The sequence below is a fragment of the Marmota marmota genome, unplaced genomic scaffold (genome assembly GCF_001458135.2).
Source record: "Marmota marmota marmota unplaced genomic scaffold, marMar, whole genome shotgun sequence".
Taxonomy (NCBI): domain Eukaryota; kingdom Metazoa; phylum Chordata; class Mammalia; order Rodentia; family Sciuridae; genus Marmota; species Marmota marmota.
In genome coordinates, this window is record NW_025999853.1 from 15,127,332 (window position 1) to 15,154,464 (window position 27,133).

At 35.2% G+C, this 27,133-nt stretch overlaps 1 protein-coding gene across 2 annotated transcripts in view; it reads left to right on the plus strand.

The window, feature by feature from the left end:
* The window catches only part of Ntn4 (netrin 4), a 106,412-nt gene extending 81,452 nt beyond the window's left edge, over positions 1-24,960 (plus strand). Inside the window, exons 7-11 of one of the 2 annotated variants that reach the window (XM_015482920.2) lie at positions 4,621-4,834; positions 5,193-5,305; positions 15,662-15,730; positions 18,258-18,428; positions 23,514-24,960. In XM_015482920.2, coding sequence (XP_015338406.1) covers positions 4,621-4,834; positions 5,193-5,305; positions 15,662-15,730; positions 18,258-18,428; positions 23,514-23,650 — 704 coding nt within the window. In that variant the 3' untranslated portion in view covers positions 23,651-24,960. The remainder of the gene's footprint in view (positions 1-4,620; positions 4,835-5,192; positions 5,306-15,661; positions 15,731-18,257; positions 18,429-23,513) is intronic. The other variant, XM_048803696.1, reaches the window with a different exon arrangement.
* The last annotated feature ends 2,173 nt before the right edge of the window (positions 24,961-27,133 follow it).

Below are 27,133 nucleotides of genomic sequence, written 5' to 3' on the forward strand. Positions count from 1 at the left end.
TCAAAGTTGGTATGTTTGACCCTGAACTCCTTCTTTTCTCCCTTCCTTCCAAACCACTCCCTTCTGAATGTGGATCCATCTCAACCTTCTCAAGCCTTAATTCCAAATCTTTATAAATAGTGTCATTATCCATTCAGTTTTATAAACTAGAAATTCTAAAATCTGCCTCAACTTGTTTGTCCCTTAACGATTTATTCTTCCTCATCTGGATAGTCCCCAAATCCTTTATATCTTAAAAAAAAAAAAAAAAGTTTTTCATATGCAAACTTCTCTCCCATTCCCACACCTCCACACCTGCTGTTTTAATCCTTTCCTTGCTATCATTTCCCTGGCTTTCCTGCCACTGGTATAGTCTATACAAAGCCACCAAATTGTATGTCAAAATTAAATCCTAATCACATCATGATTCTGCTTTAAAATGTCCCATGGTTCATTATGCCCACAGGATAAAATGCATCTTCTTGGCATAGGACCTTCCACAATCTGGAATCCCAACCCCAGTCCAACCTACTCTACAGCTTTCCACTCGGCTCATCTCCCTTCCACTGCTTTCTGTTCACGCACACTCCAGCTACACTAAGCTCCTCACGTTCCCCACACAGGCCATGCTATTTCACATGATTCCCACGGCCTGGAATGTGCTTCAGGTCAATTCCAGAAATGCTTATTTGAGCATCTACTATGTACTGGACACTGTTCTAAACCTCAAAAACAAAAATAAGAAGATAAAGATCCCCCTGTCATTTCAATTGACTATCTACAAATTTAATTGGAAAATCAATTTTGGGGACAAATGTAACATTATATTATATTTCTATATATAGAAAACAATGATAAAAGTATTCAGAAAATCTAAGCTGGGTAGTGCTGATGATATAAACATATTTGTAGATTAAAAAAAAACTGTAAATTGAGGCCACATTCTCTTGCAGTGGCAAATATCTGATCCTTCCACAGTGAAAAGTGTCTAATGTAATCAACATTCTACCAACTGGCTAGCTAAATGGGACAACATCAGCACAGTGCTTGGTCAACTTTGTTTTCTGTTGAATCTGCGCAAAGCCCTTTTTTTGTTTCATGATCTCCTTAGAAAACCAGGATATTTGAGTTAACAAATTTTCTGGGTAAATTATCTTATCCACCTGATGTAAAGAACATTATGAAGTGTATGTTTTGTGATAAGCACTTACATTTTTCACAAGGGGTATATTCTTATATCTCTTCCCTAAATACTGACATCATCCATTCCTTTCTCCCTCCCAAACCTCCAACTGTAACAGAGATACATCTTATACCTTTAAAACACAATAAATCTAATTTTGCATATTATTGTGATTAGTTTTTTCCCAATAAATATGAGAAGAAAAAGAAGACTCCTCTGTCAGTGATTCAGAGCCTAGTTCTAAGGACCACAGGTATATTAACAAATAAAAACAATGAATTGTGATACACAAAAATTAGAAATATATACAAAGAACAGAGGCAGCATAGAGGAGAGAGTGGATAACTGGAGGAGCAGGACAAGAAAACATGTCAGGATCTGGATGGACAAGATGGGAAAAGCATCGCAGGCAAGGCCAAGGGCACCCAGGGTCCACAAGTCAGTGAGAGTTTCACCATCACACAGAAACATGAAACACAATGGGGTGAACTGTATACCTAAAAATGACTAAGATGATAAATTTTATGGTGTTTAATCACAATTAACTATGATTTCTTTTGAAAGCACAATGAGTAAAGCCAGAATGAGCAGCTTCCTACCTTCCCCACCTTTTCAACTCAGACAAAACTCCTTTTTTGTCTGTTAGATCTGGTTCATGATCCAACACCCCTCTCTGTGTGTCCTCAGGATTCCCTCTGATGGCTTGGCTGTGCTCCCACAGCGCCTTAAGCGTACCTCTATTTAGAACATCACAGCGTATGGAAGTTCTAGCATAGTTTTCTGCTTCCCCCACAAGACCATGAGTTCCTTGGGAGCTAGAACCATATCTCACACAAATACAGATCCCATACCTCTATAAGAATCTCTTTTGCACTAATTAGTTAATTTACTACTGATAAATTCTATTTGCCAGACACCACACTACCAGCTGTGTATACCTGTTCTTCTTTCTTACAGCTTTATGAAGATAGACATATTTTTATTTCCATTTTTACAGACAAGGAAATGGGATGGGAGGCTAGGTGATTTGCCAAAGGTCATACAGTTGGATAGTGGGGAAATGAAGACAAGCTGACATTTTAATAACAAAATAACTAGTAAATGAAGTTCCAAAGATATGGCAGAGAATTGACCTATTCCATATCAGACACCATGTTATATGCCTTGCTGATGCAGTTTCATTTAAAAGAACTTCAACCTAGCTGGGCATGGTGGCACAGACCTGTAATCTCAGCAGCTCTGGAGGCTGAGGCAGGAGGATTTTGAGTTCAAAGCCAGTCTCAGCAAAAGTGAGGTGCTAAACAATTAAGTGAGATCCTGTCTCTAAACAAATACAAAATAGGACTGGGGATGTGGCTAAGTGGTCTAGTGCCCCTGAGTTCATCCCTGGTACCAAAAAATAAAACTTCAACGTGATGAAATCTCCATAAGATGTAACTATCACAGTAAAGAAACCAATGTTCATGAGGCAGAGTGGTGCACACATGCAATTCAAGAGACTCAGGAGGCTGATACAGAAGGATCTCAATTTCAAAGCCAGCCTCAGCAACTTGGTGAGACCCTGTCTCAAAATTAAAAAAATAAAAATAAATTTTTTTTTTAAAGAGCTAAAGGTGTGGTTTGATGGTTAAGTACCTCTGGGTTCAATCTCTGGAAACAAAAAAAGAAACCAAGTTTCAGGACAGTTAAATTTTTTTACTAAAACCACAGACTAGTGGGCAGCAGCATCATTAGCTGCAATCCCTCCCAGCATTTCTCATTTGATCTTTGGAGGAAGGAATGAAAATAAAGAGATTTTTAAGGTAAAGTAAAGATCATCTAGAGGACCTTGTTAATGCACCAGAATCATCAGACTAAGTGGGAAGAGTGAATGGAATATTAAAGAAAAAAAAATAGATGGGGGTTCTGGGGGCTGGAGTTGTGGCTCAGTGGTGTAGCACTTGCCTCTCACAAGTGAGGAGGCACTGGGTTCAATCCTCAGCACCACATAAAAATAAAATAAATAAAATAAAGGTATTGTGTCCATGTAACAACTAAAAAAAAAAATCAAAACTAGGTAAAATTGAGTAGAGTTGATGAGTATTACTTAGGGGACCCACCTGAAGTTAAGGTACATGAATTTGTGATGAACTCAATAAGCACAGAGATATTTTATTTATATACGTGTGTGTGTGTGTGTGTGTGTATTATTTCTGCTATCCCAGCAGAAAAGAAATACTGTGGATTGTCAATCTGTGAGCAGAAGGTAATTCTGGGAGTAGGAGAGGGTTGAGGAGAAGGATTTGCAGAATTGTCTGAATACAGATTTTACTCTGAGGAGCTAGATTTAACCCCACCCAGGTTAAACCCAACTTTCCTCCATCACCAAACCCAAACCTTCTCTGCTATGAGTCTGGACAACTCACCTATTTTATCTGGTGACACTGTAAATTCATGTCCACTAACCTTGAAGGCCTTACTGCCTGCTGCCTGACAACTAATTATACTTCACTTCCTAAGTCTCTCACTCTCCCACTCTTCATATTTCCATCATCTCTCTCACCTGATGGTGACCTTGCTTCCTACTTTATCCCAAAACCAAGCCATCAGAAGAAAAGTCCCACCAGCTGCCACCCCTGTGATTATGTGCTCTGCCTTCCACCTGTGTCTGTGAACTGATCATGCTCCTGCCTGAGACCAGCACCTCTTCTACTTCAGATCCTGTCCCTCCTTCTCTACTCAAGCATCCCTCCAACAATTCTCCCATCTCTCTTTTCGTTATCAGTTTTCCCCTTTCTACTGGATCATTCCCATCAATGTCAAACATCACATATGCTGTGATTTCTCCCATTTTAAAACAAAACAAACAAAATCCTACTCTTCCACTTGAGTTTGTATCCCTACCCAGCTTTAGATACCACCTTATTTCTGTGCCAAAAGATCTGTTATCATGCTCAGAATCCTCCATTCCCATTCTCTTCTGAGTCCTCTTTAATTATATTCCTGACTCACTGTTATGCTGAAATGGTTCCTATGAAAGATATCAATGGCCTTCATGTTGCTAAATGCAACAATCCATTCCCCTTCCTCATCTTTGATCTATCAGCATTTGACACAGTTGAGGCTTAACTTTGTTTGGCTTCCAAAACATCATATAACTCCTTCTGTATATGATTTGAAATGCTCCTTCTATCTCCTTTGCTGGTTCATCCTCATCACCGCAACCAAACAGCATTCTTATTTAATGACTTCAATTTTAGAATAAATTATGTTCTTTTTGCAGCTGACATGCTTTTCTGATTTTATCTTGCTTAGCTATAATTTAATTAATTCTCATTCTCTGAGTACACACCGACTGACTAAAGGAGGAGTCTCAGAAAGGTGAGGTATAGTGAAGGGAAGCCATTTTGGAATTGCTGAGCCTAATCTACAGATGATCCTCGGTCACTCATCAGTCCTCTGTGTCCTCTTTGTTGTAGTGTGTTCCTGCCATCCAGTTGGATCAGCTATCCTTCCTTTCAGCTCAGTGACCTTCTGTGATCCCAGCAATGGTGACTGCCCTTGCAAGCCTGGGGTGGCAGGGCCACACTGTGACAGGTGTATGGTGGGATACTGGGGCTTCGGAGCCTACGGCTGCAGACCTTGTGACTGCGCGGGAAGCTGCGACCCTCTCACAGGGGACTGCATCAGCAGGTGAATGTGCATGGCACTTGCTCTCATCTATGTGTATTTCAGATTCTTTCAAAGATCTGGTAGTGATCTGGAAAATCTTGGATGCCATTAGCAAAGATATATTTGCACATATATTTAAAGAATTTTGGTCACATTGTAGAGCCAAGTAATTTATTCTTGCAAGACTAGAGATCATCTAGTCCATTTTGCAAGATAAATTATTCTTCACTATAGTTTCTTAAAACACTTTTGCATCCTAGAAACTGAGAGTATGGAAAGACAATGATAAAGTTGGAATCTCTATGTATAGATTCATTTCCACTCAAGTTCTAAAAAATTGCTTCATAAGTTCTTCATTGTTCTCTGTTTTATTAAGCAGCACAGACATAGACTGGTATCATGAAGTTCCTGACTTCCATTCCATGTATAATAAGAGCGAGCCAACCTGGGAGTGGGAGGATGAGCAAGGATTTTCTGCACTTCGACACTCAGGTGAGACAGATATAACTTGATATCATATTTTCAGGTCTAGTCTTGAGTAATCATGAATGTAACAAACCAGGGACAGCTTTTGGATCCTGTGAAGAGAGCTCTTTAGTTTTATGGTTTAATACAGCAATGATTCCCATAGTATGAAACTGAAATTTTTCTGAGAGGTATTTTAACAAACCTGTTTATTTTCTGTTAGGATAACATATCTAGTTAGTACAGAAAATGTGGAAAATGTAAAACATCAGAGTAAATGGGAAAAAATCATCCTAGGTCTCATTATCACACTGTGAAGATTTTGGGGTATTTCCCTCTACAGCCTAATGTTCTACATAGTTAAGGCATAACTGAATAGATCTGGAAATGTACAGATCCATTTAAAGGAAAAAGTATTCTTACAGACTAGTCTAATATGTTCAAAGCAAAAGCTACATGTGAAATCCTTATATTTATAGTCTTTTTACAACTATAAAACAAAAGTAATTTTACAAGGTAAATATAAGCCAAGTAATAACATAAATAAAATTACTGTTAATTAAATATGAAAAATGATTTTTGTTGTCTATTCTGATTCTTTAAGTTTGTCAAATCAATACTATTTCCTCTGACTTAATTGTCCTATGATATTTTTCCATTCCTTCTTTTCATGAGCTTGCTGTGACATAGGTTTTTTTTTTTCCTGGTTGTAGGATTTCTTTTCTTTTTTTTTTAATTGATTTTATTTTTTAAATACACGACAGTAGAATGCATTACAATTCTTATTACATATATATATACCACAATTTTTCATATCTCTGTTTGTATATAAAGTAGGTTGACACCCAATTAGTGTCTTCATACATGTACTTTGGATAATGATGTCCATACTTCCTTTCTGTGTTCATCCTGTCTCAGTCTTCTCTTATAGAAATTCAAGTGATTTTATTTAGCACCAAATTGCTCATTTAACACAGTTTCAAATGTGGACCAGGAAGCCAGTGTGGCTGGAGCAGAGAACGCCAGGAGGATAGTAAAAGAGAGAGAGTGGAGATTATATAGGCAACTGGAAGGATTTGGGCTTTTACCTGGAGTAAGGCCAAAACCTTTGGAGGGGTGTTTTATTTTTAGTTATGGATGAACCTTTATTTATTTTTATTTATTTTTATTTATTTATATGTGGTGCTGAGGATTGAACCCAGTGCCTCACACATGCTAGGCAAGCACTCTGCCACTGAGCTACAGCCCCAGACCTCTTTAGAGGGTTTCGGCCTGTGATATGGCATTTGAGATAACACCAGTTGGCACAGATGATCTTTTCCTTTGTCATATTCAGCATTGTGGATGCAGGCATAAGCAAAAAAATTGGATTTAATCTGGGTTGAGGTTTTTCCAAGCAAGAATGAAGCAACAGAGGGCTATGATTACTCATGGAATACAAGCTGGATAAGAAAGGATATGAGGGTGAAAAGAGGTTGGGTCAAGAGATTGAAGGGTTTCAAAGGATTGTTGGTGCTGGAAGCATGCTAAAGGATAGGATGTAGAGGTCATCTAAGAAGGGGATGCTTGAAATTGAAACTGAGAATGATAATGAAAATGTCTAAGACATGGTCATGGGAGAAGCTGGAGCCATTGTTTGTAATGCCACCTCCTGTATTGTTTCATATATGTATAAATCCATATATTGTCTATCATGTTTCATAAGCCAAGTACCACAATGCCTTGTTACAGCTTTATAAGGAGCCCTGATTCTTGAAACTCCCTCATTTTGTTTTTCTCTCTTGAAAATATTTTAGCTGCTGGTTTGTTGCTTTTTCCTGTGAAATTCCAATTGAGCTTATTAAGCCCTACAAAAATCTCTGTTGAGATTCCGATTGCAATTTCACTGACATTTTTATAATATTAAGGAGATCCCAATGTGAATGTATCTTTCTATGTATTAAGGTCTTCTATAAGGCCTTTCAGTAACATTTTGTCACTTTTCTCCAAAAAGGCTTTGCATATCTTTTATTAAATTTACTCCTAAATATATTTTAGATTTAACTGCTATTGAGAAATTGTTATTTACTTGAACTTACAAAATATTATTAATATTTTGGGTGGTACCAGGGATTGAACTCAGGGGCACTCGACCACTAAGCCGCATCCCCAGCCCTATTTTGTATTTTATTTTGAAACAAGGTCTCACTGAGTTGCTTAGTGCCTCACCATTGCTGAGGTCTTTGAACTCAAAATAGTCCTGCCTCAGCCACCTGAGCTGCTGGGATTATAGGCATGCACCGCCGCACCCAGCCTAAATTATTATTAATGATATAAAGGAGTATCATTTATTTTTTGGATTTTGATCTTGTATCCAACAATCTTAATGAACCTGTTTACTAATCCCAGTGGTTTATAGTTTATCTTGGATGTTTAAATGTAGACCATCATATCATTAGTAAATATGGACAGTTGTCTCACTTTTAGTTCATACACCTCATTTTTTCCCTTGCCTTATTGCACTGGGTAGTGCCTCCAGTATAATATTTTCCCAAATTTGATGCAAACATTTTGAAAATTTCTCCAACATATTTGATGGTGATTTTTGATATGCTGCCTTTATCAGAAAAAGTCATTCTCTTCTATTCCTAATTTTATTATTAGTGAGTTTTGTATTTGGCTGTCTTTTCTGTATCCTTTGAGAAAACCATATGGTTTTTCTCTTGTAATCTACTAATATGAGGTTTAAAAATAAGATTTTTCCTATAGGAATGTGTATTTTGGAGGTACTTGATCTATCTACAAAGAAAAATTAGGAATTACTTTATTATAAAATGTTCCTAGAAGTCTTAATTGTTTATTTTTTTTTAAATACTGTAATGTTAGACTTGTGTGCATGGAAGTAATTAAGATACATAATTATTGTAGTTTAAAAGTTGCATATGATAAGACAGTTTTTGTTTTTACCAAATGGTCTATTCCCCATCCCAAGGCAAGCATGAATAAAATTAGGTTAAATGCAAATTTAAAAAAAAAGATTTTTTCCTATATCAAGCTATTTTTTCGGTCTTAGGATAAGCCCTTTGGTCATGATATATTTTTATTCATACATACATTGCAAGGATTTTTTGGTTTTTTAGTTTGTTTATTTGTTTAGAATTTTTCTATGTTTATAATTGATTGTTGGCCTATAACTTATGGTATCATATATCTGGATAAGTTAGAAGATCCTTCTACCATTATTTTTATCTATTATCTGCAATAATTTATATTGAAATACAGTCATGTGTCACTTAATTACAAGGATATGTTGTGAGAAATTGCATTGTTGTGCAAACATCATAAAATGTACTTACGTAAACTAAGATAGCTATGACTTAGTGGTATAATTTTATGGGACCAGCAGAGTGTTTGCAATCCTTCATTGACAGAGACGTCATTATACAGTGCATGACTAGAATTATCTGCTTGAATGTTTGTTAAAACTTATTTACAAAACCATCTTGACATGGTGTTTGTGAGTAGAAGAAAATATTTAATTACTGATTGATTATCTTCAATGGTTATTAATTATTTTAATATTGAGTTGGTTTTAATACTTAAAGTTTTCTATAAAATTATCAATTTTATTTAATTTTAAAAATCTTATTGATGCTGGGCACAGTGGCACATGCCTATAATTCCAGAGACTCAAGAGTTTAATGCAGAGGGATCACAAATTCAAGGCCAGATAGCAACTTTGCAAGACTCCATCTCAAAAACTAAAAAGGGCTGAGAAATACCTATACAAAAACAAAAAATAAAAAAACTTATTGGTATAAAGTTAAACATAGTATTCACTTATAAGTTTTTAACTATCTACTCAATTTGCAGTTAGTTTTCCTTTTAGTCCTTAACCTTATTTCTGTATTTTGTTCTTATTGTCTTAATTGACTTTACTGATCTTTTTTTTAATTTTTATGTTATATATGACTACAGAATGCATTACAATTCATACTACACATATAGAGCACAATTTTTCACATTGTACCAAAATAGAGTCACACCATTCATGTCTTCATATATGTACTTAGGATAGTGATATCCATCTCCTTCCACCTTCTTTCCTACCCTTATGCCCCCTCCTTTCCCCTCCCTCACTTTGTCCTATCTAGAGTTCATCTAATCCTCCCCTGCTCCCCCAACCCCAACCCCATTATGAATCAGCATCCTTGAATCAGAAAAAACATTTGGCATGTGTTTTTTTGGGATTTGCTAACTTCAGTTGGCATTATATTCTCCAACTCCATCCATTTACCTGTAAATACCATGATTTTATTCTCTTTTAATGCTGAATGATATTCCATTTTGTATATATACCACATTTTCTACTGAAGGGCATCTAGGTTGGTTCCACAGTTTAGCTATTGTGAATTGTCATGCTATAAACATTGATGTGGCTGTGTCCCTGTAGTATGCTGTTTTTAAGTCCTTTGGGTATAGACCAAGGAGTGGGATAGCTAGGTCAAATGGTGGTTCTATTCCCAGTTTTCCAAGAATTCTCCATAATGCTTTCCATATTGGGTACACCAATTTGCAGTTCTACCAGCAATGTATGAGTGTGCCTTTTCCCCCACATCCTCGCCAACACTTATTGTTGTTTGTATTCTTGATAGCTGCCATTCTGGAATGAGATGAAATCTTAGAGTAGTTTTGATTTTCATTTCTCTAATTGCTAGAGATGTTGAACATTTTTTTCATATATTTGTGGTTGATGGTATAACATTACTGATCTTAATTTGCTTTTCAAAGAACAACTTTTTATTAAGTTGACTGAATCTATTTAATTTTTCTTTATTTTACTAATTTCTGATCTTATTGTTTTCTTTTCTAGCTTTGTTGGTTCAATGATTAACTTATTTATTTTAATAATTTTTTAACAAGCTTTTTTAAGGTTATAAATTTCCTAATAAGCTCTCTTTTGCTGAATCCTACTAGATTTTATAGACAGTGTTTTCATTGTGATTCAGTTTTAAATTTTCTATAATTCCCATTAAGAATTCCTTGTTAACCCACTGAGTTACCTAGAACCTATACTTCATTGATCAAATGTAGGGATTTAAAAAATAAAAACACACAAAACAACTTTTTCTTGATGATCTCTAATCTAATTTCATTATATTATATCAGCTCTTTCAAAACAAAGAAGGCAACCTTAATCTGTTTCTGGGTTACTTCCAGAACTAGCGAGTTTGCAGGGCCTGGTGCTAGTCAAAATGGAAAGCTTCTTGTTCAAAAATGGCAAAGAATGTCAAAGTGCCACCACAGAGCTTTCCATCAAGCACAAAGCCTTTCTCAGCCCAAGGCCCTGTGTAACTGCACAGGTCTCATGCCTGGAAGCCAACCCTGCCAGCTTACCTATGTCTGCAGCTTGCTAAAAACAAAAATCCCAGCTCATGAACAACCATCATTTGGTTTTAGTTTTTGGTTGTGGCTTTTTCCCCAAGCTCCCTCCTTCCTTTGGCAAGGAGAAACTTATCCAATCTGTCTCTAAAAGGTGATCCTCACTGTTGTCCCTTCTTTGTCCCCTTAACCCCTCAGGATCTGAACTCCTGATCACAGCTGCCTGATTCTGAAACCAGATCTGAAAGAGCTAAGATATCAGGCCTCTCCTGCTAATCCTCAGCAATAGTCATCTGGTTTTTGACACAGGCTGTTTTCTCTTTTGTCTAACATTGTTGAGGATGTATTCAAGTATGAACTTACAAAACTGTATTGATTGTCTATAATAATTTCCCCCAATTTTTTTTTATGAAAATGTTCAAACATACAGAAAGGTTTGAATAGTCACTTATCCATATATCCACACCTCTATTCTGATCCATCCTCTAATCTATATTTTAGATCAGGAAGAAACCACCCAAATTTGAGAAACACTAATATTTGCATGTCTGGTTCTTTTACCTAACTTAATATTATAATAATTTTCCTAATGGTTTCATTTTAATTTGATGATCTCTAATCTAATTTAACAAGAAAGAAGGTGAGAAAGATAAGATTATATGAAGTTGCCACATTTATCTTTTAAGCATCTGGAAAAGAAAACAAATCTTTCCTATGAAATTTTTTTGCCTTAGTGTTACATAGTCTGAATTTTACAACTTTAATAGTCACTTTTACAAGTTTTCATTATCTTTTCTAATACAGTGACTTTTTTATAATTCTCAACTTGGTCTGCTAGGTCAAATTTGTAATAATCACATCTTTAGGACTATCAGACATTCACTGAGCCCATGATGCTTGTTATTAGGGAGCTTATTATTATGTATCTAGTCTTGGAAGTAACCCAGAAACAGATCTGGGCTGCCTTCCTTGTTTTCAGAGAGTTTTATATAATATAATGAAATTAGATTAGAGATCATCAAGAAAAAGTTTTGTTGTTGTTTTTAAATCCCTACATTTGAGCAATTAAGTACATGTTCTAGCACATAAAGTGGCTGGCACCAGAATGACTCCAGACCCTCATGTCCACCACAGCTGTTAGGTCTGTGATGTCCCCAGAGAGCCTGTAGGATTCATCCATATGAGCCCCAGGTGCAGGGAGACTTTGTTCAGTTTCCTGTTAAACAGCAACATTCCCACTGGGTATAGGATAGTGATCCTGGCACTTTTTTCTTAATCACTTAATTTAAAAAGTCTTTAGGTGCCTGCATGCCTACAATCTACCATAAGTTTCCATAAAAAACTTTCAACTAGAAGTATAAGGCACTATTCCAACAAAATACCCTTACTTCTTAAGTTCTTTCTTCTCTTTCTTTTTTCTTGTTTCTTTTTGGTGATGCTGGGGACAAAACCCAAGGCCTGCATATGCTAGGCAAGTGCTCTCCCACTGCATGACATCTTCAGTCCCTTAATACCCTTAATTTCTACCACTTCTTGTGAGGTAAAGATCACCAGATATAAAATTTCACTTCCTAATACCAAAACTGGTTTTAAATAGTGCCATGGACTTGTAAATAATGCTCATTTTTCAAAATGTTCTAGTAACTAGGTTAATTCAATTTTTAAAAATCATATTGGTGCTGGGTACAGTGGCACATACCTATAATCCCACCAACTCAGGAAGCTAAGGTAGGGGGAAATCACAAATTCAAGGCCAGACTGGTCAACTTTGCAAGACTCCATCTAGTAACCTAGTTACTACAACATTTTGAAACTAAACAGGTTTTTCTTTCCTTCCAGATTCACATTCGGAAAATATATCTGGGCTGAAGCCTGACCAACAAATTTTAATGTTTGAGCTCTAAGCATATGAAAAAGGAGTATTATTAGGCAGACAAAGACCTTCAAATAATTGTAAAAGGCTGAAAGACTAAAGAGGAGAGCATTGCATTGAGGAATAGTATATGCCATTTGGAGTTTCACACCAAATTATTTTATATATATTTTTTATTTATGCAGTTCTGAAGATGGAACCCAGGGCCTCACACACACTAGACAGGTGCTCTACCACTGAGCTACACCCCCAACCCTCCATTAGGTTTTTATTTCGTGGTAGTTACTATACTTTCCTGTTTTGGTAGATTTATAGAAGGCCATGAGCTATTTCACTTAGGTTACTACAACTTGTGCATGAGTAAAACTCTGCTATGTTGAGATTATAAGCAATATTATTTAACAGATCACAGTAGCTGATTTGAGCACCTTTGACTTCTCTTTTCCACTATTTCATTCCACCGTGATTTTCCACTTGTAAACTCATTCTCTGATTTTGTTGGCAGCTTTAGCCACAGTGGACAGGCCAATGTTTTCCACGTCACTCAATCTACCTGGTTTCACCAGAATCATCCTCTCACTTCTACCTTTCAAATCTCTAATTCATTATATTCCCCCTTGTACTAGACCTCTGCTGCTTCTATCTGGCCAGATCCATTTTCCTTTGTTTCCTGCTATTTGGGGGGACAGCTCCACACAGTTTTCCTATGGGAAGCAGCCCTTTCTACGTCTGTCTTGGAGAAGCCAATCAGATGTTCTCTCTCTGGAATTTAAGTCTAGACCTAAAAGTGGCAAAGCTGAAAGTGGTTAGACTTCATAAAGCCAATGATGAAGCTATAAGAGAATACCCAGGAGTCCATACTGACTGGATCTCCAGTGCTTTTCTGATTCCTGATCTTTCTGAGTTCTGTTTCCCCCTTCTGTGAGCTATTCCACATTCTTTCAATAAGTCAGGAAACTGTTACATAAACCTTTGAATTAAAGTCCCTTGAAATTCTAATTTCCCCAGTTCTGTTGATACTACAATTCCCTTTTACCTTAGCTGAAAGCTTCATTTAATGAAATTCTTCTTACCCTTGCCTCCTTCCTCTTCCTTGTACTAGGGATTGAACCCTGGGCAGTACACATTCTAGCCAAGAGCTCTACCCCTAAACTATACTACCAGGCCCTGAAGTTTTGTTTGTTTGTTTTTTTCTTCCTTTTCCCTGGCCCTCATCCAACCCATTGTCAAGATTTGCAAACCCCAATTCTGCAGCATCCTTGATGCTTCTTCCTTTTGTGACCCATAGCCACCTCTCTAGTTAGACCCACATTACATAGGACTTAGAGGGACAATATAGTGAAAAGATCAGAGTTTTAGATTCTCCCCAACTGAGGCTTAAAATCTGGCTTTTCTACTTGTTAGCTATCCTGCCTGGGACAAGCTGATTAACTACTTCGAGCCTTCATAGTCTTAATTCATTAATGCCTACTTCCATAAATAGGCATAAATATTAAGTAATTAGATCATACAGGTAAAGTTCCTCACATATTTATGACTTATAGTTGGCACTCAAATTAGTTATTGATGTTATTGTTATAATTGCTTTCACTAATTTTTAATTGATTCCTGCCTCCATTTCCTCTCCCTTCCAATACTTCTGAGGAAGTAATATCAGATTAGTTTTCATATATATGTATTTTTTTAATTCATTTAACCTCTCTAAACAGATCCTCTGTATCTAACAAGTTAAAATCAGGGCCTAATTGGATGTCAATCAGGGCCTTCCCTCATGCCTCTACTACTATTCTCAACTCAGCCAGTACTTAGAATAAATAGGACCACTGACCCTTCCACAAACACTCTATCCTTTTACGCTTACATTTCTTTGCTAACTCTTTTATCCCTATATTCTTATCAAATTTCTACCTGTTAAACTATTAAGTGAATAAATAAATGTAAAACAAAATAGTGCCTAGTAGAGTGTGTAGGGGGGGTATAGCTCAGTGGTAGAGTGCTTGTCTATCATGCACCAGGCCCTGGGTTCAATCTCCAGCACTGAAACAATAAGGAAAGTACCTGGCATAAGCACGCCACATCAAGAGTTAACTGCTATCACCACTCAGTGCTAATAACTTATGAAGTTCATGACAGCAGGAGAGAAGGGGAGAGAAAAGGGGGCAACTATATCTAATCATTAAATCAGTTAAGATTGAAAATCATATCCTTTCTAGGATCTAGGAATATAAAGATGAATAGGACATAATCATTGTCCTCCAGGATCACTCTAAAGAGAATACAAACAGATAATGAGTATGCACATGCTCTATATGGGTCTCGTACAGAGTACTTTGAAAATTCTACATAGCATGGCATTTCTCTCACACATTAGAATTGTAATAATTTTAGCTGTTGTGAGAAAATATCCCACTTTTTCTTCAAAGTCCATTTCAAATTCTTCTTCAGACACAAAACCTTTTCCCACTTTCCCAGACATATGTGACCCACTCAAGCAGACTATGCCTCTCATAGACCACTTACTGCTTTTTATACACTTGCTTTATTCACTTCACTGAGTTGTAATCATTAAGGCAAGGATTGTATCTTGCTCATCTTTATATGCTGATATATCTGAAGGTTATATCAGGATTTGCATATCACAGGTGTTAAATTAATACTTTTTAAATTGGATGGTATTACCTTTAATGGACTATCCAATAATTTTATTTGACTTTTGTGGTCATGAACATTAATTATAGAAAATTGTTTTTTCTATAGGTTATCCATTTAATTGTTCCCTTTCATGAATACAGAATATTACCACTGGACATGGAATATTAACATATTGATATTAATATATTTACCATAGCACCAGTTACAAGTACTGAAATATGACACTGTTTCTACCTTCTATATTTTCTTAGGAAAATACTTTATTGGATGATAACTCATTCAATTCAGAAAGAGACTATTTCATGGTTGCTTAGTATTTATGGGTTATGTTGCATGAATCACTCAAGGTTTAAAGGGTGTGTTTCCTGGATTTATTTGCTGATACACATACACACACACACACACACACACACACACACCTCTCTCTCTCTCTCTCTCTCTCTCTCTCTCTCTTTTTCTCTCAATAACTAATGCCATTTTCCACTTACTTTCTATAGGTAAATGTGAATGTAAGGAACAGGTGTTAGGAAACTCCAAGGCATTCTGTGGAATGAAATATTCATACGGTGAGTTTGAAGTTCTCAAATGTGCTAAGAACCTTTTCAAACCTAGTACAGAGAATTTTTAAGGAAATGGGAGGCCTGGCAGATGACATGAGCACATTACCAAGCACATAGTAGATGCTTAGGAAATGGTAGGGAAGAGAAAGATGATATATTTTAGTGATACACTGAGACTAGCTATCCACCTAACTTTGCCAGCTTCTCTGAATACTCTAGACATCTCTACCTTGCAAATACTATGAAAATACATCATACGGAAGAAGAAAAATGGTACTACCCTGAGGAAAGACTTACTATCTTCAAATTCCAAATGGCTTCACATTTATTGCTAAATATATTAAGATTTACCAACATATCTTATCTTACCAACATATTCTTGATCAGTGTATGAGGCTTTTTATTGTTCTATAGTTTATATGGCCTGAAACATGCAGTAGTACTCTGAAGAGAAAATTGTAAGTCATGCTTTCCGAAACCAAGTATTTAGATTCTTGATAACATAGTATTTAATCTCATAAAAGATTAAAAAGTAAATGATAACAAACATATAAATCTTATCTATAATTACATGCATACTTCCCTCTCTTCACCTCTCAATTTGGCTAAATAACAGAATAGATCTGGCTGTTTTAACTTTCTACTGAGGAGATTTGAACATTCTTAATGAGGGAGTGAAGCACCTTGGTCTTCTTAACTATATGACACCTAAAGACTTGGGGAAAAAAATGGTTTCTCCCTTCCCATTCTCTGGCTTATTTGAAAAACACTTCATTTATTTATTACTTTATCACATATTTGTTGAGCAAAATAATGAACAGACAAGGCAACTGCTCTATTTGAGCTTAAAGACCAGTAGAATAATAATGGTGGACATTCGCTGAGCATTTATCATGAGCCAGGCACTATGCTAGTCACCCTTGATGCATTTACTCAGCAAGGCAAGTCCAGACACTACGTCTAGCCAAGCAGTCATGTGAACTTGAGCAGCTCACTTAATTTCTTAAAACCTGCAAGACTAGATGAGTTCTTAAGACCTTTTAGAAGTCTAAACTTTGATTATTCTGTAAAGACTCTGGCAACTGTATTCTCAGAACATAGGATCAGCCAAGATAAGCTTCTCTCCTTATACGCAGTCTTCCAATATGATGTAGATGAGCCAGTAAGAACTTTCCTAATGAAATAGAAAATTGCATCAAGTGTTCATTAGGTCTACTTTCTTCCCCACTCCAACTTACTTCATTACTTAATTCCCAGATCCATCCATTTTATAGATGGAGGGACATAATAGAATCAAAAGTCAAACAAAATACTAGAGCTCTATCATGATACATACTGTACGGTGTATTTCAGAGAAGTTAAAGTATTTCAAATGTTTTCACCACAAAGAAATGATAAATGTTTGAGTAGATCTTCTTGCCCTGATTTGAACATTACACGATATATACATGTATTGAATTAACTCATGGTACTCCATAAATGTGCACTTTTTTAAAATCTTAAGTTAAAATACACTTTTAAAGTTGTTTTAAAAACTATTAAAATACTGAAGTTCTCCAGTAGAGGGACAGCTTCCCTAACTCCATGTTTTAGTCACCTTTTTTACTGCTGTGACTAAAAGACCCACCAGAACAATTGTAGAGGAAGAAAAGTTTGAGAACTCATGGTTTCAGAGGTCTTAGTCCATAGAAGGCTGGCTCCATTCTTTGGGGCTCAAGGTGAGGCTGAATATCATGGCAGGAGAGTATGGCAGAGGGAAGCAGTTCACATAGTGATCAGAAAGCAGAGAGAGTCTCCACTCCACTCTCCAGATATAAAATATATACCTCGTGGACAACCCCCCCCACAATGAACCACTTCTTCCAGCCACACCACACCTGCCTCCAGTTACCACTCAGTTAATCCCATCAGGGATTAATTTGCTGATTAGGTTAAGGCTATAACCCAATCATTTACCCTCCAAACCTCTTGCATTGTTTCACATTGTAAGCTTTTGAGGGACACCACATATCTAAACCATAACTCTCCAGTCTGCTTGCATTGTACACCAAGGGAAAAAGAGTAGATAATAATCATCATATAATCTTTTGAATCTGTAAAATATATTCTAGCAGTAACATTTTCCTCTCTATCATACATTACATATGGTCAACCATGAAAGTATAATACAGTCAGAATCCAAATAAAAACCAGGATAACAATTCAACTTCCTGTTTCTTCTTTCTATATAGATTTGATAGCTGAATGTATTTAAGATTATAACTGCAGTAAACAAATGGCTGCTATCCCCCTAGTATAGTGATATAGGAGGAAGTAGAAGGTAAAAGTTCCCAAGAAGGGAGAACACAGTTTATATAGAGGAATGAGATAAAATGAGTGCAAAAATGAATGGACCTGATGGTTTTTAAAGCAAATTTCCACATTCTGATCATTGATGCACCTTCTTACTCTGAAATGCATATTTAAATTGTTCAAATTTCAAAAGATAATGTGAAATTGTTATATTTTGACTTGTGGAATTATGTTGTTACAGTGCTAAAAATAAAGATTTTATCAGCTCATGATAAAGGTTCTCATGCTGAGGTCAATGTGAAGATTAAAAAAGTCTTAAAATCTACTAAATTGAAGATTTTACGAGGAAAGCGAACATTATATCCAGAATCATGGACGAACAGAGGTTGCACTTGTCCAATCCTTAATCCTGGTGAGCATTAGACCTTTCTAACTTAAAATCTACCATGTCTCTGCTGATTTGCTGCTTGACTTACATCCCCTGAACCACAACTTAAGTAAACTCAGCAAGGGCATCTCTCCTCTTCACCATTTGAATTCTGGGGAAAATCCAGGTGGAATTTTTGAACCAACATCAAAAAATTATCTACCATGTGCTCTGTAAAAGTAAAATATTTAAAATCCAGCAATATAATACTTTCTGTCCTAAAAGAGAAGTCTCAGATTGGTTCCAGGTGCCAGTTGCATAGAAAGCACTTTTATGAATTTATCTGCCACTAGCATGTTATCTGAAAACTAGATCCTATTACATTAGAACCTGTTGCCAAAGGAAGCTCAAATGCAAAAGTCCATCTGTGCAAATAATATTGAATTCATTTTTACTATTGCATGAGAAGCATCTGTTTCTCTTGGACAGAAAACAACTCTCAAGTTCTCACCGTGTTGTTTTCATTAAATGATCATTCTGGTTTCAAATCAGAAACAACAGGGAAATTTTTTTAAATAGAATTTTAGAGAAACTTGGAAGGGAGGGAAATTTGATTTGAACATTAAAATGTATGGCAGAGGTGGAGATGAGCAGTAAGCAAAGGAGTTCTTACCTCTACACTGTTTATGTGCACTCTTTATACACTGTCATAAGCTACTTAGTTCTCTGTCTCCCTCATTAAATCTGAGGACAGGATTTAGGTTTTTGATCATAATATCTTTAGTACCTATTATTAGTACCTATACATTGGTAATATAATACTCAGTAGTTTCTAGTAAAACAAACAATAACTCAAAAAAAAAAAAAGTCCTGTTTCCCTGTTTATGTCATCTGTCTTCCTGTTTATGTAGTCATCATCTGTGTTGAAACAGGTGCATAATTTATGTTCTGGATCTAATTCCTTCTCCATATATGCCAGGAACCCACAGTCATGTTCATAAGGAGTCCTTTGTGGTCTCTGATTAATAAACTTGAAAGAAACAGATAAACAGAGAACAAAAAACAGTAATAAAGTATCCCCTCAATCTAAACAATCTAAGCAGTGATACAAATGCTAATTTTTCTCAATTATTAATTAATTTATCATGTCCTTTTTAGCCCTTCAGTGTTTTATCTAAATTCAAACTTTTTTAAATATTTGTTTTTTAGTGGTAGTTTATTTATTTATTTATATGTGGTGCTGAGGATTGAACTGAGGGCCTCACACATGCTAGGCTAGCGCTCTTCCACTGAGCTACAATCCCAGCCCACTTCATTCAAATTTTAATAAGAAAAAGGGGGAAAGCATTTCAATCTGAAAAAAATACATAATACCTAAGGATAAGATGAAGTAGTGAGAATCTTAGATTTTGAATGCAGGACACAAAGAATCATTATTAAGTTCTATTTCCCAGTGATCTGTGCTGAGGGGCTCTTCTTATAAGCACTTTTCCACTATATTAGCAAAATAAAAAAAATAAAAAATAAATCTGCTGGTTTTTCAGTAAGACACTGAAACAAAAGCTTTGCCGGTTCAGCCACCCTCCAGGAAGTGCACTGTACTTCCTAATCAGGTTTCTGCCAAACAGTCAAAGAATCAACTGGGTTCATCACAATTGAAAACATAAGCGCAATTATTCAAAGAATTCTTGAAAACATGTTTACTCTCTTTGAAGAAAAGACTGGAACCTGCCAAAGCAAAACCAGACACTCTTTCATTTTACTTTGTTTTTCCATTTTTACAAGTTCAATTGCTACAGCCAAAGAAAGCTGATAAGAAAATTCTGAAACCTTGCACGTCAACTTGCTCCCTTTGCTACTCTGAAAAGGAGTAATCTAATCGGATACCTCTGAAAAATCATTCCTTTTAATTTTTGTGTACCTTCACTCATCCATCAATCATGTAGTTTAGAATACCAAGACTAGCACTAAAGTATATTTTCTTTTTCTGTGGATATAAAATAAAACTTTGTGCCTTCCAACTTGTAGCAAAATAGATGTCAAAGCATAAAGATAAAAAAATGAAATGCAAATGCTAAAAAGAGATATAAAAGATCACATTGTGGGGCTGGGGATGTGGCTCAGGCGATATCGAGCTTGCCTGGCATGCGAGCTGCCCAGGTTCAATCCTCAGCACCACATACAAACAAAGATGTTGTGTCCACCGAAAACTAAAAAATAAATATTAAAAAAAAAAAGATCACATTGTTTTGCATGTTAATTTTTGGTATGGTGTTACTCTATAACTTAAAGATTTATCAGTATCATCATATTAGTTTAATTTATATTTATACTTTAATGGTAAACTGTATTTTTTATAGTTTCAGAATAAATTCATTTAAAATACTAGACTTATTAGTCTTGGAGTTTTAAAAAAAAATTGTTTATTGTAATTTTTTAAAAAGAGTTTATTATTCCAGATAGATATTAGACAATATCAAGACTATTACATTTTAACTAATACATCAATTAAATATTGGTATTCTTTTTCATGCAGAAGCTAAGGTTACCCCTTAAAGAATGTAATTACGGTATAATCTACATGTTTTCCAGTACTATTATATCATTATTTAATAATATTGTGTCATTAAATTATTGTGCCATTATTTTCTCTATGGCACTATTTCCCACCCCCCCAACATCATTATAGCTATTTTTAAGTTTAGAATTGATTTTGTTTAATAATCTTTTAATTGTTTTATTATTATTGAAATGGTAAAATGTATGCATAGTACAGAAATTTAGGGAAAATTTCTAAACTTCACATTTCTTACCCTCCCCCCAAAGATCACCTCTGTTAATATCTTAGTTCAAATCCTTCCAGATCTTTCTCTGTGTGTGTGCTGTATTTTTAACCTAAATGAAATAGTAGAATATGCTCTATTCTATAACCTGCTTTATTCAGTTAATAATCATTACCTTTAATTTCAGTGTATTTTCATATTACCTAATATGAAAAATAGGTAAGTTCTGATAAGAGATCAGACTATCAACCTATTTCCCAACTGATCCTTAAATATCCTTTGAAACTGATTTGTCCTTCCAATATGAAATCTAAAGTCTCACATTATATCTGGCTTTTCAGAACCTCAAATCTCCTATTCAAGCATAGGTTCCTTTTTTTTAATGATTGGTTTAAGAAACTAGGCCATGTGTCCTATAGATTATCCAACCTTCTACATTTGCCTGGGTGGTTCCTTGTGGTGGCATTTAGCTTGTTCTTTTGTCTCCTGTCTCCTAATGGAAAGCTTGATTGATTCAAGATAAACACCTTGGTTTGCATCAATTATAGCTGTTGTTGTCACATCATATCCAATCCTATCAGAAAGCATATAAAACTTGTGTGACCCACATGGGTGTCACTAAGCTTGACCTTGGGTTACACTGAGGACAGTCTGATTTCTCCATGGGCAGTTCCATTTTTCCACTTGAGTATCAAGCAATACTGATTGATACTGTACAAACATCCACTTTTCCATTAACCATTCTTTTAATGATTTTATCACCAATTGATGTCCCTTTATGAATCCGCACTTTCAAGTTTGATGTTTTTTAAATTGTCTAATTCTCTTCATTTATTAGCCAGCATTCAGTGAGAGGACTTTCTCTCCCGAGCTGTGGTAATAGATTATCATGAAATGCAGTTCTTATTGCAAAGGCAGGATAAAAGCCGAGTTCTTTCCTTTTAATTTCCAATATAAGGGATGGCTTTAACAGCTGCCTCAAAAGATGCCAAATTAATTTCTCTCTGGCTTTCTCTTATTTTGAGCATAATATTGGAATTAGGGATTTTCATTAATTCAGTGTGTTTCCATATGCACAATTATTATGTTTCTTGGTGCTCATGTTATCACTACCTTGACAAGTTATAATTTGTTACAATCCATTCTGGAGCTTCTGAATCCTCTAAGAAAGCTCCCTACTAATCTTTGGAGGTTTCCCTGGTATTTAGTACAATATATGTCTCATACTTACCTCATGTCTGTCTGCCTGGACTTGGAATGTGCTGTTCTCCAAGAAGCCTTGTTTTGTTTTCAGTAGATATGTTATCAGAAACCATAGCATGCTTGTTTACAGATATTCATTACTTATAACATTTTTTCTAGGTCCTTTAAGTGAATGAATAATAAATATATAACCATAAGCTTAAATTGACATTTTCGATTGAATTTTAACATTAGTATTTTATTTAATTTTAAAAGCATATGGCTCTTATAATGGAAAATTTTATCTTATAAAAAAAGTTATTTGCCCAATCTTATAATATTTTTTAAAAAATTGTTTCTAAATACCAAAACTGATTTCATTATGAGTATTTACTATGGAGATTATCATTTTAAAATTAATATGTAGGTAATGACACTAAACAATCATTTTTGTGTGAATTTGTTAACCATAATTTTTAATCTGAAGTCTAAAAAGAACTTTGAGTTATATGGGCAGCTGTAGATCTATTCAAGCTTCAATATATTTTTTAGTGTATCAAAACAAATGCTCTATATTCAGAAAACATATCAACTTTATATAGGGCATATGTGTTATTTTGTATAATCCATAGCTATTTCCAATTTTTTAAATAAATGCCTGCTTCATTTTCCTAAATTCCATCTTAATATGCTGGAATACTTAATATACAGAAATACTGATTTATATCAGTTTGTTAAGGTCCCACAGAATCCTCACTTCTGTCCCATGGAGAGTGGTACAGTATGAAGCACAGGTTCTAGTATCAGACAGACCTAGGTTTGAGTCAAGGTACTGCTGCTGCCAATAAACAGGTTTCTTAACTTTGCTGAGCCTCAGTTTTCTCATTTGTAAACACACCACACACACACACACACACACACACACTCTCTCTCTCTCTCTCTCTCTCTCTCTCTCCCCACACAGGTTGTTTTCAAGATTAAAAGAGATAATCCATGTAAAGCACTTGGCACAGAATAAATATTTGTTAAATGGGAGCCACTATTGTCTATTACTTCCTATTTCAACCATGCATATGCAAAACCACAAATAAATGAAACTAATGAAGTCACATTTCCCCCTTCAATAAAGTCTAACACTGTATCATTCTTAATTTTGTTATTTTAGGTTTGGAGTACCTTGTAGCTGGGCATGAGGATGTAAGAACGGGCAAATTGGTGGTGAATATGAAAAGTTTTGTCCATCACTGGAAACCATCTCTTGGAAGAAAAGTTATGGATATTTTAAAAAAGGAGTGCAAGTAACAATAAAGGTGTACAGCACACAATGGCACTTGTCTATGTACAAAACACAAACTTAATGAAAAAGAAACCTCAAAAACAAAACTGGAAAATTTTTAAAGTGCCAAAATGTGGAGAAATGTTCAAATATGTGGGCATTGTCTAATCTATGTGTTCTGGGCCCATGTTTAAATAGAGTTTTGTTTCGTAAAGAGGAATGAAACCCCCTATGCTGGTTTCTATTTTCTATGGACTGATTCTGAAAGTCTGATTATCAAGGATGTTTCAATAGCAGCATGATATTCAGCAGTAACCCATGAAGGGCAGGACTTCTAATAAGGACTCCCCCAACTTCAGGTGTGTTACCTACAAGTGATGCTACTTAAAGTAATTCATGAGATTTTAAGGGATCCCCACCCACACTTACTATAAGGAAAGGTATTTCTTAAAAAAGAGCCTTCCCTTGTATGAAGTGTATGAACTTAGGTCTGTGGGATGCCAAATGGAACCTCTCCACATGTATATAGTATTTCCTTGTATAAAGCACTTTACCAACTACCACTTGCATTGTGAAAATTTGGAGACTGGTGTTGACAGGAAGAAAAGAAAAGGGCTTGTTTAAAAAAAAAAAAATCTGCTGAAACAGAAGCACTGCCACTACACGTGGAAGAAGTGACCTATATAATGAAGATGTGCTATTTAACTCCAAACACTTGGAGAATCTATGTGAAGATACAACCTGAAAGGAGTACACATTTTCATGAAGTCTCAGCTTTGGGCTAGAGGTTAGATTCCAAGATGCTGGCCGTGGTGAAACTTTTTAAAAAACTAAACAAAAAGACTTTAAAATAAAAGGAAGAAATCATTAAGTGTAGAAGTATGTTTTCATAAAGGGGAAATGGACTTTTTACATTTTAAAAGCCTCATTTATTTGCAATGCACTTGTATACACTTCAAAAATTATTGTAGACACTGAGTTTGTTATATTTTTGTGTTTAGTATTTAAGCCTGAACATGAAACAGTTCTACTCCTTGTCTTTATTAACAGTGTAGAGTCATCATATTTACACATTTTTAAACACAATGTATGTGATAGTTCACCAAATTACAGTTTTTCATTAGTTTTCATCTTTTACCCCTGCATAACCACTATCCATACAGTTTCTTCTGTACTTGAATATACAAAACATGAACCACAGTGCCATAAGATTAAATTCACATACAGAACATATTGTTTTCCTGAGGTCCTGTGGACTTGCAAAAGATATATATATATTGCTTTGTTAATTTGTTTTTATATTTCATATATGTAATAAAGGAATATGATCTCCCAATTTTTTGGTCTCATTTCCTTATCAACTCCTTCAATGATGCTAAAGATTAACTTCTCTTACTGCGGGAACTTATATTTAATTCCTTAAATTAAAAAAAATAAATTAAGCCAGGTGCAGTGGCACATGCCTGTAATCCCAGCCAAATGGGAGACTGAGACAAGTTCAGGAGGATCACAAGTTCAAGGCCAGCCTCAACAATTTAGCAAGACCCTAAGCAACTTAGTAAGACCCTGTCTCAAAATAAAAAAATAAAAAGGGCTTGGGATGAGTCTCAGTGGTTAAGTGCCCCTGGGAACAAAACAGGAAGGAAAGAAGGAAGGGAGGGAGGGAGGGAGGGAAGGGCGAGCAAAACAAAGGGGCCCAGTATTTCTAGTCTGTTATTCTGAGGTTTTGGAACACAGTAGAAGCTAATTTAGGTAAAGTTTAGTTTTTGTAGTCCTTGGACATGAATTTTTTTTTAAAAAAATAAGGTACATTGTAATTTTTATATTTATTTTGACTAATTTTTAAAGTAATATAAGTTCATTGTTTAAAATACAGAAAAAGCATATTTGAAAAATACTTATATTACAACCATCCTCTATTAATTGTTGTATTTTAGTGTTCATGTGTGAACTGTTTTTTAAGCATATATGTACCTTTTATATAATTGAAATCATATTGTCCATACTCCTATGAAATCTTTTTTTCACTATAGCATGACTGTCAACTTCTTGTGTATTCCAATCTCATCTTGGTAAATGGAATATTATACAGTTGGGTTATAATTTAGAAATAACTTATAAAACTTGTTTGTAAGTATATCATATCAAGAGATATATTTTAAATGCATCAGATATAAATATTTTTCATTTTACTTTATTTGATATAGTATTTCCCTTTAAAAGGAAGAGTAGAAATAATGGCTATTATTTTTAAATACTGTTTTTAGTTGTAGACGAACACAATACCTTTACTTTATTTTTATGTGGTGCTAAAGATCTAACCCAGTGGACCTCACACATGCAAGGCAAGCACTCTACCACTGAGCTACAATCCCAGCCTTAATAATGGCTTTTTTAAGAGTAGAAAGATGTCCATAAGACACAAAGTAGAACTATTTCAGAACAATACTTAACTTCCAAACAAAAATCACATTTATTTTATATACAGTGCTTTAGAAATTCTGAAAGATAAATTATAGCAATATTTGTCACTATAAAAAGAAAAAGTAAGGCGATTTTCCCTTTTTTTATTTTATATATATCTATTCCTAAAATGACTTCCTTTCACTTACTATGTACTAATTTTACAATTTATTCTTTCAACAAAATTTAATCAATTGGTTTTTTTAAGTATATTCAAATAAAATCACAACTAAAAGTTTAATTTAGTCTCATTTACCAAATGTTATAATTTGACTCTTAAAAGTCCCCCAAAGGCCCATGTGCTGATAGCTTGGTTGCCAGCCTCTGGCACTATTGGGAAATGGTAGAACCTTTAGGGGGTGAGGCCTAGTGGAAGGAAGTTAGGTCACTGAGGTTGTGATATTGGGACCCTAGCCCCTTCCTGTCTCAATCTCTGCATTCCAGACCCCACGAGGTGAGCAGCTCTGCACTACAGCTGATGTTCTACCTCACCACAGGCTCACATGTAACATAGCCAAAACACCAAAAACCAAAACCTTTGAAACCAGAAGCCAGAACAAATCTTTCCTCCTTTGTTTATCTCAGTTATTTGTCACAGCAATGGAAAGCTGACTACAACAGTCCTGTGACTAGAATCTTCTTTTTCTTTTAATTTAAGCACCTTTATTCATCATTGCCAAACTTCAGAAGCAACCAAAATGTCCCTGAGAAAGTGGATGGATACATAAACTGATACAGCCAGGTCACAGATCATTATTTAGAGCGAAAGAAATTAACTATCAAACCATGAAGTACATGGAAGATACTTAAATACACATTACTGAGTGGAAGAATCCAATCTGAAAAGGTTGCTTACTGTATGATTCTAGCTCTGTGATAGGATGGAAAAGGCAAAGCTATGGACATAGTAGAAAGATCAATGTCTTTTTTCTTAAGAGTTGCTCCTTCAAGCACCTTTTCTGCAACATGTAAAAAAAAATCACTATTACAATAATTTGTTAATGTCTCAATTCTAAAAATCACTTGCAGCCTTTACACTAAAGTTT